At 35.9% G+C, this 13,860-nt stretch overlaps 1 protein-coding gene across 16 annotated transcripts in view; it reads left to right on the top strand.

Annotated features, from left to right (window-relative positions):
* Positions 1 to 1,612: 1,612 nt before the first annotated feature.
* Positions 1,613 to 13,860, top strand: part of Supt20h (SPT20 homolog, SAGA complex component) — a 39,937-nt gene continuing 27,689 nt past the window's right edge. For 5 of the 16 annotated variants that reach the window (XR_009227742.1, XM_046453946.2, XM_046453944.2 and 2 more), the window contains exons 1-7: positions 1,617 to 1,761; positions 4,028 to 4,118; positions 6,932 to 6,967; positions 7,541 to 7,599; positions 8,342 to 8,408; positions 10,735 to 10,864; positions 11,748 to 11,851. Coding sequence is in view for 15 of the 16 variants with exons in the window: in XM_046453946.2 (XP_046309902.1) it covers positions 4,116 to 4,118; positions 6,932 to 6,967; positions 7,541 to 7,599; positions 8,342 to 8,408; positions 10,735 to 10,864; positions 11,748 to 11,851 (399 nt within the window). In the remaining variant the exon portion in view is untranslated. Of the gene's footprint in view, positions 1,762 to 1,853; positions 2,005 to 4,027; positions 4,119 to 6,931; positions 6,968 to 7,540; positions 7,600 to 8,341; positions 8,409 to 10,734; positions 10,865 to 11,747; positions 11,852 to 13,860 lie in introns of those variants that run through there. The other 11 variants (XM_046453947.2, XM_046453945.2, XM_046453942.2 and 8 more) reach the window with 8 other exon arrangements.

Below are 13,860 nucleotides of genomic sequence, written 5' to 3'. Positions count from 1 at the left end.
CACAAAGTATTCATGTAGCCTTTAGTCCAAACAAAATATCAATTGTAGTGGCACCCCCTTTCTCCACAGAAAAGTCTTAACTGGGCTTCTCCAGAAATCTTCACCATGGCTGATTTTAGGACTGTCAGCAAAAGAGTCTCTACAAGAGTTTAATGTAGACAAACTTCCTATTTTCGTGTTGCCCTGATTTACTTGGCCACGAGCCAGGAAGAAATCAGCATTCCAGTGCTGGACACTCCCTTACTAGTTTTTCACAAACATGTATCCAGCATACTAGTTTGTAAAATATGTAAACAAGGCCTCTGGCCTTGAGCTGGGCTTCAAAGAGATGTCTACATTTCTAAGATAAGGGAAGTTAACATTGTGGCTCCATGGTAACAGATGGCAGGGGCAGGAGAGAAGGGGAAGATGAAGCTCTCGCCTTCTCAGGTGTTGTCCTTGAAGGGTTAACCTGCCCAAAACAGTGAAAGAAAAAGCTGCTTTTATGTGAACTTTTACAGACTGTGAACTTCTGAGCCCCTCCCCTTACACGCTGGGTATTAAATTCTAAAACTACCTGAACTCAAGGCTCAGGGGATTGATTGATTGATTACAGCAAAAGCTGTGCCGTCGGAACCTGGCTGCAGCCAAATAAAACTGTTTCCTGCTATCTTCTGTGCCTTCTGTCCCTACAACACAACCATGCATTTTTCCTTCTTGGGGAGGCATGGACCCCAATCAGTATGTCCTGATTTTAAAATAGCCTTTTCATAAGTTTCTTAGCAAATATCTACAGGTGCTGTTTGTACTCTGGTGCCCAGGAAGTTACTCAGGAGCCCACTCCCTATCCTTCCTGTCTCCTCCTTCTGCCATCAATATTTGCCATAAAAAAGGAGTGAAGTACTGACATATGCTACAAGATGTACAAGGGAAACCCGGAAAAAACCCTCTGTGGAAGGACACAGAAACAAAAAAAAAATTCATATATTCCATTTATATGCAATATCCATAATCTGAAAGCTGATTGGCATTTGCCAGAGGTTGGGAGAGAAGAATCGGGTTGGATGGGTTCACGATCTATTTTGGGTCAATGAAAATATTTTGGAACTAGTTAAGAGGTACTGGTAGCACAACACTGTGAATATATTAACTGCCACTGAACTGTACGCGTTAAAATTGTTCATTTGTTGTTAATTTCACAATTAAAAAAAAGAAACATTTATTATTCAATGACCAAGTTACAATTAATTACAACACGCACTGATAATGCAGTTACTAAATTGTGCAATCCATCTCTGGAATGATTTTTCAAAAAAGCATGGAATTCATTGGACTTAATATTCCTAGGAAGATTGTACGGTTGTACAGAGTGTGCTATAAGGCTGTCAGGCGAAAAAGATAATTGGCTCTAGAAATTCAACAGGGTCTCTCTCCCGTCCCCACAAATAACTGCGCTTGCCCAGCCCATTTTGTAGAAGCCGGAAACTGGGCCTGAAAGAATGCTCAAGGGCACTGGCCCCCGCGTGGCTCCGGAACCTGAAGTTCCCGGCCTGGTGGGAATCTGTACACTGCTGCACTTCTAGCCAGGTCTATGTCTTCCGGTCGCGGCCCCGCCTCCCAACCTCACCTCTTCCGCCGGCTCACCGTGCCAGTCGGAAGTGCGGCCTCCTGAACCGGCGGTTGGCTGGGTAGCGGCTGAGCGCCGCTGAAGCTGTGGGTGGGCGTTGGAGCCCAGTGTGGAGGCCCGGCGCAGCCGCGACTGGCTAAAGTGGGTGGTGGCAGGTAGGTGGGCGGGTCTGTGGTGGGCAGGTGGATAAGTTATTTTCGCGAGATCCCAGTTGGGTCAGAGGTGAGGAAGCCGCTTAGTGGGAGGCTTTCCGGATCCCGCGGGAAGAAGGTACTGTCCTCAGTGACCTGGCAGTCCCGGATACGGGCCAACCTTTCCGGAGGACCCCACCCTTGCGTTTTGTGGTGCTGCTAAGCCGCGGTTTTGATTTTAGTTCGTCTTTTGAGTTGCAGTTACAGGTATTTTCTGAAAAACTCACAAGAATTTTGCGTAGCTCTTGATCGGGAATGGGTTTCTTGGTGTCCATATTGAAAAAAGGCGTCGTGCCACCGTGGAGTTGGCGTTTTGCGGGTAAAGCCTAAGTTGTTACGGAAGTTGAGTTGGGAGAGACCCAAGTCTATCAGAGAAATAGGTGGAATTGATAGCGATATTTTGAAGCAAATTAATGAATTATTGGACCTTGCCATAGTTACTAGGCGTTCAGAAATGAACTTGCACAATAGTTGCCTCTGAAAGCCATGTCCCTTAGCCACTGTTTAATGGGGGTACATCAAAGTCTCTAGTGGGACTCGAAATATGCAGTGATTTGCAAAGATTTTCGGAATTAGATTGAGTACAGTGTACTTTGGTTGGTCACCGTGATGTAAAGTTCGATCAAAATTAAAATTATATTATTAGTCTGAGTAAAATCAATTTTTTATTTTAAATGCTTTGCCTGAAAAAAAAATCTAAAAAAAAATGAGAGTTGATTTGAACGGTGTGAAGGTTGTAATGTTAAAAGGTAAAATTAAAAATTGTGAAGGCTGAATTCCAGTCTAAGTCTGTGATCTTGAGAAAGTCATTAGTTCTGGGTGCCTTTTCTGTAAAATGGAGGTGTTGATAATGATTATAACAGTTTTCTCATCTATAGGCAGTTTGCTTTCTAAGAGATATACAGTTATTTGTTGGTTTGTGCAAATACTTAAAGTTACCCACCCCCCAATTTAGTAATAACAGATCTTACTATCACATTTTGTCTGTGAGTATAATGTATATTCATCTCTATTTAGTGACTGGAATTTTTTCACCTTAACCCAATTTCAGCTTAAACCTTCTATGAGCTATTTGAAGGTAGAACTAATGTCATTCTTATTTTTAAATGATTGTTCCTGGTATCTGTACAGTGCTTGTGATGTATTGTTAGCTAAGCTCCCATCCCCACCTCCTTTTTCTTGTTTTCTTTTTTTCAGTTTTTTCTTTAACCTGAATTTGCTAAAGCCTAAGCTTTGGGGTTTACCAAAAAAAAAAAAATAGTTCGTAAAATTATTTACATGTTACCAGAAGTTGTCCTTTAGCTCAGCAACATACATGCAGCAGTAGTTACATGGGTTAGATGAAGAATTAGACTAAGCTTTATTTATCATCACTCTGAGAGCAAACCTGAACCATCTCTGTGGTAGGCAGAGAAGTTACAGCAATGGGCTTCAACACTGGCATTCCCTTTCAATCACTTAGGGGAACTCAAAGGACTGACCCTTGGAGCCCACTCTAGACCAACTAATCAGAATTGGGGAGATAGGGCATGGGCATCCTATTTAAAGCTCAACAGCTTACTCCACTTTGCAATCTGGATGAGAACCCCTTATTAGAGGAAATAGGTCCTTTAGGAGTCTAAATAGGCCAGAGGGATTGGAGCTCCATCTGAAAAATTCAGCCTGGAGTGTTTAAGGAATATCATTTTTTTTTATCAGCAGGCATAATGAAATCTGTGACTCATAAAGTGAACTGTAGACAGGCTATTAGAATAATCCACAGGAAAAGTAAGAGCACCAGAAGTAATTACGAGAAGAGATTTAAAAAAAAAAAAAAAAAACCGTTTTTTTCCCCAGAGGTGTTTTTTTTTTTTAAATATGAGTAATTATTTTTTCAAAGAAATTTTTTTAGTTGTTGATGGACCTTTATAATATATTTGTATGTGGTGCTGAGAATCGAACCTAGCACCTCACCCATGCCAGGCAAGCGCTCTACCACTGAGCCACAGTGCCAGCCCCATGAGTAATGATTTTAACTTGCAAACTGTGTTTGGCCTAACTAGCTAAAACTACTTTTCAGCAATGAATAGATAGGTTGTGGTACATGAATTTTTGTTACAGATTATTTAAAAAATGTGTTGGAAATATATGTGCCTCAAGTTATCTTCCTTGTTAACTAGTAAATAATCTTATTAATTTCTCTTTATAGTCTTATGTTAACATGTGGGTTTCATTGTTTTTACTTTCACAGTGTATGACTGATATTAAAGACATGGTTTTCACCTCACTGCATCAACGCACATAGGTTTTCTCTTTTTGGATCCCTATCTTACGCCACAATGGTAAGCTTTGGCTCAGTATGTTCAAGTTTGGATTTTAGAATATTATTTTTGTCTTTATAAATATAAATACCTGTATTATAGATCAAGAAATGCTCTTGTAAGCTGCTTTAGTTATCCTTATTGGGAAATTATTTAGCGGTCATGTATAAAATGTGTGCTCATTTCTCAATTTAGTGTTATTATGATGGTCACATCCAAGTCACATACATAACCTGTGTATTTAAAATTTTATTTCTAACTATTTTGCCATATTCCAAGTCATTGGCAAGGAGGATGGGTATAAATACAAATAGTTTGGGGCCTTGTTGATTTCTCATTTTAAAGTTGTTCTTACCGCCCCCCACCTTCAGTACTGGGATTGAACCCTGGGCACTTTACCACTGAATTCATCCCCAGTGCCACTTACCCTCCACCTTTTTTAAAATTTGAAACAGGGTCTCACTAAGTTGCTGAGGCTGGTTCCAACTTGTAATTCCGCCTCAGCTTTCCTAGTCACTAGGATTATAGGTATGAGTCATTGCACTCTGCTCATTTTTTTTTTAATTTAAAAATAAATGTAACCCTGTTAGTGCATCCAACATTTCAAGTAGCACCAGTGCTAGCCTTCTAGTGTCATATTTCTACTCACTGATTTATAGTCAGAAAGTATTCTTACCTGTAGACACTTAACTTTTGTCATTAAGATGTTAAAGACTTGGGGGGGGGGGATACTTTTTAATATTTGAGAAAAGGAGCATTTGAACTGGACACAGTGGCACGCACCTGTACTCCCAGTGATTCCAGAGACTGAGGCAGGAGGATCTCCAGTTTAAAACCAACTTGGGCAACTTAGATTCTGTCTCAAGAGATAAAAAGGTGTGATTCCCTGACATACTACACAGAAAAGACTAACTACCTAATAGCCGCTGCTAAAGACACGCAGAAGAAAAAGAGGTTTTTAAAGAGAGGTGGTCAGCACTGGAAAGCTGAGTTCAGGATTCTGCTGCTCAGCTATGAGAATCTTTCTAACCAGGCACCTTAGTACGTACTTAAGTCTATTACGTATGCCAGACACAAAGCCAACAGAGAAGTCGAAGTTGTGAAGCTGAGCGACACTTTACCAAACAGCCTCAGGAACCCATTTGCCTAGCTTTTCTGGGACATTGAGTATGTCACCACGCCCATATGCATGGACAGTGCTCACAGTGCTGGATCAGACACTAGATGGGCTCCTGGTTCTGCCATAGTTACTCAAAACCCACTATTATGTATAACTACAATGTACCAATAAAATTTTTCTTAGAAATTTAAAGGAAAAAAAAAGATGAAAAGGGGTTGGGAACATAACTCAGTGGTAGAGAGCCATAGCTTCAATCCTCACTACTACAAGCAAACAAAAGAAGAGTTTGACAGGAGAGTAAGTGAACACTGAGCACCGTGTTGAATAATCTTTCCTAAAAACTCTGTCACACAAACTTAAAAAAAACACTTTCCTTTTCCTTTTGGGATCTTACCTATGTGCCCTTGCCCTGTTAGAGAAAAGTAGAACTGTCATACTGGGATTCTGACCTCATATTATATTTTGCATCTCTATTACTTAATGATAATCTTAAGTATTTGAAGGAGTAAGTGAATGAATGAGGCAAAGCATATCTCATTGTATCTTCTGAAGTTTTAATTTCAGAAGATGAAATATTTACTTCAGACAACAGATAATTTAAAATTATCCTAAGAGCTTATATTTTCTTGTTTACTATAATTTTATATAAACTCACAAAACTTTAAAGTTTTGTGGCCAAAATTTAAAAAAAGACCCTATAGTTGTCAAGAGTATGTATGTTGGGGCTGGAGTTGTGGCTCAGTGGTAGAGTGCTCACCTAGCATGCACAAGGCACTGGGTTCGATCCTCAGCACCACATAAATGTAAAAGATATTGTGTCCACCTGAAACTTAAAAATAAATATTTGAAAAAAAAAAAGAGTATGTATGTAGAGTACATTTTCTTGGGGAAAATGAGTTATGCTCAAGAGTCTTATTTTGAATCATGGGAACCAGTTTCTCTGGGAAGCTGTTCTTTGATTTTTTTTTTTTTTTTTTTTTTTTTTTGGTGGTAGAATTGAACCTAGGGGTGCTTAACAACTGAGCCACATCCCTAGCCTTTTTATTTTGAGGCAGAGTCTCCCTAAGTTGTGTAGGGTCTTGCTAAATTGCTAAAACTGGCTTTGAACTTGAACTTGCCATCCTTCTGCCTCAGTGCTGGGATATTTTGTCACATGCAAGTTGGTAGATTGAATTATTGGAATCTAAAACATACTGTAAATAAAAATAGAAGGTTCTGTATCTCTGAAGTTTTGAAAGGACTGTAATTGTGAATGAAAAATACTATGACTCTGCATAGTACTTGAAGCACCCTAGAAAAAGAACTCACTAATGGTATATTTATTTAACTTTGTTTGGAACCTAGTATTTTTTATGTGTCTTTAGAAAAGTTTCATAAATAAAGATATAGTTTAACTTTATATTTCTCCCTCTTACCTTAAAATGATGGTCTATAAGAAGTATATGAAAGATGCAGATCTGTTAATTTCAATTATTGTAGTTGTTATATCCAGCCATTTTATATATTAGCCTCGCAAAAAAACACTTACCCTGTCTAAGGCTATATTTTCTCTTAGTTACATATCTTGATCATTCAGTAGAATGGAGGAGAAAAATAAAGAATACATTGGACTTATTTCAGAAAATGAAACATTTAAGCACTTAATTAGGAATGTCAAATCCTTATTAAATTAATTTTTTTGTGAAAATAATACTGCCAAATATACTTTTTACAGCAGCAAGCCTTAGAACTAGCTTTGGATCGTGCAGAGGTAAGATACAACTAAATTACATGTTAAACTAGTATTGTTTGTAATTGACAAAAAATTCGATTTTAAGAGATTTTTGTGTGTTATCTTCAAAGGAATATTTTAATTAATATAGGACAAGCATGTAGATAATCTGTAAACGTAGAAAAATGTAAGGTGATGTTTGGATCATCTCTTAACTTGGAATCCTCATTTGTTTTTCTATTTTAACAAGTTTTCTAACAGCTAAAAAAATAGTGCTTGCAATTAGATATACACTTTTCTATACATTAAACATATTCTGAACATTTATAAAACATATTGATAATGTTTCTGATCTGTGTAATTACAATTCTTAGAAATTAAATACTGTACTCAACGTTAGTGCAGCATAAATTTCACTTTTTTATAATATTACAAATTAAGCAGGTTTTTGTTTTGTTGTTTTTTTTTTTTTGCTGTAAGATATAATTTAACATGAGAGACTTGTGACTAAATGGCCTGTTTAGTTTTGCATATGTTTTAGATATACAGTACTTAATTTGTTCATACACAAAGCAAAAAGCAAACTGTTTTCATAAACTTTTCTTTTTTTAGTATGTCATTGAAAGTGCACGACAAAGACCTCCTAAAAGGAAATATTTATCTAGTGGAAGGTATGAACATTTAATTGATAAAATCTTAAATTCCTTGAAATATGATGTCACCATTCGTTGCTCTTACCCAGATCCGGGCTTGAAATGTTTTAGCTTCTTTGAAGATCCTAATCTGAAAATCTGAAATACTTGAAAATCTGAAACCTTTTACCCTGACATGTGGTCACAAGTGAAAAATTTCATAACTAACCTCATGTGACAGGGCAGATTGTAGGCATACTAAAAATACTGTATGAAACTACCTTCACTTCATTTGTATTAGTGTATATGAAACAAATGATTTTCATTTCTAAGCTAGGGTCTCAAGAAATTATTAGATATATATCAAATATTCCAAATCCTGGAAAAAATCCAAATATTTTGGTCCCAAGCCTTTTAGATAGGAATATTCAATCTGCACTAGTAATTTCTTTCTATTTTGGTGGTAGTAGAAATTGTACTCGGGGGTGTTCTACCACTGAGATACATCCACAGCCCTTTTTTATTTTTTTATTTTGAGATAGAGTCTCATTGAATTGCAAGACTGGCCTTGAATTGGCAATCTGCCTGCTCCTTCCTAGGTGGTTAGATTATAGACATGTGCCAGGATGCCTGACTGCATTAGTAATATCTAAGTTTTTTTTAAATAACATATCCACCCCAGCTCTGCCCCCAACTTTGGGAATGTGGGGAGATCATTGAAACATTTATTTTATGATGATTAATGTTATTTTGTATATTGTCTTTATTAATTTTTTTCTAGAAAATCTGTATTTCAAAAACTTTATGACTTATATATTGAAGAATGTGAAAAAGAACCTGAGGTTAAGGTAAGTGTGAATTTTTTTATGGTATTGTGGCTTTTGGAATGTGTAGTAGAACAGAGAAATCTGGAGGAATTAGGTTTGAAACAGTTAATGATTTATATTTTTGTGGGTAAACCAACAGTTTTTTCCAACCATACTCTAGTGGGTTCTCAACTTTTCCAGAATCCTGGCTAATCTGGCATCAGGCATAGGTCACCTGCTGAGGTAGGACTAGGAGACAGTGTTAACTAAAAGCAGACTATCTCACTGGCAAGTCATAAGCAAAGCCATAGTATGTATCTTTTGCTGTTTCTTTCCCTGAAGAAGTGATTTGTAAACTTAAGGTAGGAGAAAAGTAACCTGTTTCCTCTTGGTGATTTGCACTAGAAAGTCAAAAACTATTACAGAACATATAGGAAATTCAGATGTTGTAATAAAAAGTGAATTTGGTCACAAAAATATGCTTATGACCTGTTTAATTCATGTTTATTTAACATAAAGGTGTCTGCTATAGGAACATGATAAAATTAACTTCTTGATACCTTTTGAACTCTCAGGTTAGAAGGACCTTAAAGGGTTCTATGAACTTTTGTTCTGTCTTTAATTCAAAAATGAATATTGCTGAGTGCGGTAGTGCATATCTGTAATCCCAATGACTCTGGAGCCTGAGGCAGGAGGACTGCAAGGTCAAAACTAGCTTCCACAACTTAGCAAGGCCCTGTCTCAAAATAAAAAATAAAAAGAGCTGAGATGTGTCTCAGTGGTGAAGTGCTCTGGGTTTAATCTTCAGTATCCCCCTCCTCCCAAAAAAGTTAGCATGTCTGACCTAAGCTTTAAACTCTTTACATTCATTAAATTTATAAATATCTTGTGGTATGTTTTTCATATGTTTTATTGAAGCACATGTGACATAGCAATGTATTATATATGTCTAAAGTCTACATTTTCATGTTTTTACATGCATAACATATATACTCCCATGAAACCATTGGCACAATCAGTACAAGTGCACATCTATCACCTCCAAGACAAAACTAAGATAGGGGAGATATGTATATATGTCAAGATTCTCTGACCTTACTTCATATTTTCATAAATGAATCTTTACCGGAACTCATCACACTCATTTGTTTACATTTGTCCATGACTGCGTTTGAGATACAAAGGCAGAATTGAATAATTGAGAACCCAGACAATATGGCTCACAAGCCTAAAATACTATGTGGCCTTTAAAGAAAGGAATTTTCAACTGGTAGTCTTAACTGGGAACCAACATATTTTCTTAAAGAGGTACACATGCTATCAGAATTTATTTTTGTCTTAACTCAAATTATGAAGGTTTTCTCTATCCTCAAAATACTAAAAATTTTTAGGGTTTTTTTGTTTTTTGTATCAGGTGTTGAATCCAGGGGTGCTTAACCAATGTTCACATCCCCAGCCCTTTTTATAAAATTTTATTTTGAGACAGTTTTTTGCTAAGTTGCTAAGGCTGACCTTGAACTTGCCAACCTCTCACCTCAGCCTCCTGAGTAGCTGGGATTACAGGCGTGTTCCACTGCGCCTGGCTTTAAATCAAAGTGGTTAAAAGTTGTCTGCCTTTGTGTTTTCATTTTTGGATTGCATAGAGTTCTTATAATATGACGCTAGGAATTTATAATTCTTTCAGTTTAATGTTAGTATATTGTTATGCAGTTAAATATAAGGTACTCAAAACTGTTTTGTTTTGTTTTTTTTTTTTTTGATTCTACAAAAAACAAATATTCTGTTGGCTCAAGTATCTTTCCTAAATGATACATTTATTGCTCAATTTAAGTGTTTTTTGTTGTTGTTTTTTGGTGTTGGGGATTGAACCCAGGGCCTTGTGCATGAGAGGCAAGCACTCTACCAACTGAGCTGTATCCATAACCCGCTCAATTTAAGTATTTATAGCTGTTTGACATCTGGAACAATGGGACTTAACTAGGTTAATCATACATCTTTCTAAAATTGTGGATTTTGATGTATGTGCATTCTATTTCCTGATGGATTTTTAAAAATAATTGAGGTTTTTTAAGATTTTTACTTTCTATTTATATATTTGAAAGTACATATTTTATGTTTGTTTTTATTGTTTTCTAGGTTACCAGTTTTCTTTTTGACATGAATTAATTTTTTAAAATACAGCAATAGAAACAAATTAAGTCTACATTGCTTTCTATGAATAGTGGCCCTCGTATGATCTTCCCCATGTATTCAGGATTATAATGTGGAAGAAGTGCCAAAAGATTATTCAGATAGGATTTTGTCAATTCATAACATTATTTTTCAAGGTTATAATGGATTATTGTCATCAGCTTTGCCTCTTTTAAAGCAGAAATTAAGAAGAAATGTGAACTTGTTAGAGAAGCTTGTTATGCAAGAGACTTTGTCGTGTTTAGTGGTCAATCTATATCCAGGAAATGAGGGATATTCTCTGATGCTCAGGGGAAAAAATGGATCAGGTAAGACCCTACAAAGTATAAATGACACAAAATACCTCTGCCAGGCAGGATGTGCTGCTTTTTAAAATTAGTTTCTTAACCTATTCAGTGGTTTGTCCTTTGAACCAATGATGACTTAGTGATAAAAGCACATTTTTATCTTAAAATTTTCCTTATGATTTTTGGTAGAATGTAAGAAATTACTCTAATACTTATGATTATCCTTCCTGAACATGCATTTGAAAAGTATTCTAATTTTTCTTCGAGAAAGACATGATTTTTAAATAATATCAAAATTTCCTTTTGTTCAGTTGCTGAACAATATTTTAAGATAGCATAAGGTATCTTAAGGTATGTACATTTTTATATATTATTGAATCTAAAACTTCAAAATTAATCAGATTCACTGCCTTTTGAGTTTTAAAATATACTCAGATTTAACTAAAGAGTCTCCTAAAAAATTCATATTGTAATAATAATTTGAGTTCTATAAGGAAGTCACGCTAGTCAAGAATTTTTTCTTGTGTTGAAAATTAATTGTAAAATGTAACACCAAGAGAATTCTTTTCTTTGGTCAGATGAGGTACCAAATTGTCATTCTAATTTCCAGACACTAGTCTTCAGTGAACTTTCAATTTCTTTGATCTTGGAGTTTTATCATTTATGATTACTGCTGACTGTGATTTATTGTGATATGCCAGATGTTTTTCCAAAATGTCAGGGTTTTGTCCTCCTCTTTTCTGAAGTGTTATATACAGTATAGTTAACAAGTTTTTTAGTAAATGTGGTTCATTTATAAGGTTTAAAGGTCATTAGGAGAGCCTTTGGCTTTATTTACTTATTTACTGAGAAGCCTTTTGGTGAGTCTAATCATTTTCATATACTTTTATGTTTTAAAATTAAGATTCTGAAACCATTCGACTGCCTTATGAAGAAGGGGAATTACTTGAATACTTAGATGCAGAAGAATTACCTCCTATTTTGGTTGATCTTTTAGAAAAATCTCAGGTATAAATTTTTTCTCTTTAAAATGTCCTGCTGGTACATGATTTATGCCTGTACTCCAGTTACTCAGAAGGCTGAGGCAGGAAGAACTCTTGAGCTATGAGTTAGAGGCCAGCTTTGGCAATATAGCAGAACCCAGTCTCTAAAATAAGTTTTTAAAACTCTGTACATTTATTATATGTATATAATATATACATATTATGCTTTTTAGTATACACGTATGCAAATTTTATATGAATCTAAAGGACCATATGGTTATTTTGTGATAAATGATATTTAATCTTTACCACTGTTCCCAACAGTGTTTAGAACTCGAAATGAGACATTATACATCATTATTTAGAAATTGATTTACTATGGAATATTTAAAATTTTTGCTGTACTGAAATGTACAGATTTAGTCAGTTCTTCTAAAATTGGCTACAACATTTAGATTATTGATTGAAATCTCCCTATAGTTACAATCAAGAAAATATGTAAGAAACTACTCTTGACTATTTGGGTGTGGAGGAGTGGTAACCAGGGATTGAACCCAGGGGTGCTTAACCATTGGGCCACATCCCCAGCCCTTTTGAGACAGTCTTGCTAAGTTGCTTAGGGCCTAAGTTGTTGATGCTGGCTTTGAACTTGTAGTCCTCCTGCCTCAGCCTCCTGAGCCAACTGGGATTATGGGTGGGGGGTCACTGTGCCTGGCTTCTTTGGCTATTTATGAAAGTTTTTTTAAATTGGGGACCAAAAACTGGTCTTTACATCTGTAGTTGGTTTTTCTCTCTTCTTTTTATGGTATTAGGGATTGAATTCAGGGGTATTCTACCACTAAGTTACATCCCCAGCCCTTCTTTATATACTATTTTAATATAGGGTCTCTTTAAATATATTGGATACTTCACTGAGAGGAAAGAAAACAACGTCAAATGAGAATTCCCATTTTTCTCCTAAGACTAGTTGACCAATATCACTTTGTCTACACGTTGCCTTTGCCTTTCTATTGAAATAAACAAATGCTATTCCAAAGATGTTCCTTCATTTGTTTTCTAGATCCTTCCTTTTTTCTAGGACTTACAATTATAAACTCTCTTTTCTATTTTTTTTCTTCTCTGTTAGATTCAGAATGCAAATGTTCTGTATTCTCAGCTTTAAAAAATTCTATCTTGACCCCAATTCCTTCTCCTGCTATTGCTTTATAATTCTTCTTCTCCTGATAGCAAAAGTAATCAGAGTTGTGTATAGTCATCATCTCCTTTCTATCATATTCCACTCTTCTCTACTCACCTTATTTGGCATTTTAACATCTACATTCTATAGAACCTGTTTTGTCAAATCACCAGTGATCTCCATGGCAGGGAATCAATTGATCAGTCTTATGTTCTAAATTGATCTCTTAGCAAAGTTCAATGCAAATAACTATTTTCTTCTTGAAATGCCCTTCTTTGGGCTTCTGCGATATCATATTTCTGGTTTTTTTCTTCCTTATCTATTCCTCCAATTCTCTGCATCATCTTTGTTCCATCCATAAATATGTGTGTTTCATAGTTCTGTCCTAGGCCCTCTGTGCTTTAATTAACAGTCTCCCAAGGTAATCTCAGTTAGTTCCTTGAGTTCTTAAAATGTTACTTAATCCCATGCTTATATGTCTGTTATTATGATCATTCCACCAAGCTTTATACTTACATATTTACTTGGATATATAAGTTCCCCAAACTTAACCTGATGAACACAGAACTTTTTATTTTACTTCCCAATCTCATTTTATCACTAGTCTCTTTCATTCTGATGGATGACCTTACCCTGTCCTTCCATCTTCAGTCCATCAGCAAATATCATCTCTCTCTTTAAACTGGTCATGATATGCCATGGTTCCCTTCCTAAACTTCCTGCTTTCATTCTAAAATCACAGAGAGCCAGATAAGGTATATAAAACAAAAATGAAAAAGTAAAATCCTCCTCTCTATGCACTCTTAACTGCACAAAATCTCTGCTCTCCTGTTTGCTTTCATCTTCTAATTCTGATT

Source organism: Marmota monax, unplaced genomic scaffold (genome assembly GCF_021218885.2).
Source record: "Marmota monax isolate L192 unplaced genomic scaffold, Marmota_monax_Labrador192_F-V1.1 WCK01_AAM20220418_F8-fsc00011, whole genome shotgun sequence".
Classification (NCBI taxonomy): Eukaryota; Metazoa; Chordata; class Mammalia; order Rodentia; family Sciuridae; genus Marmota; species Marmota monax.
The sequence above is the reverse complement of the archived record's forward strand: the minus strand, read 5'-3'. Positions and strand labels throughout refer to the sequence as shown.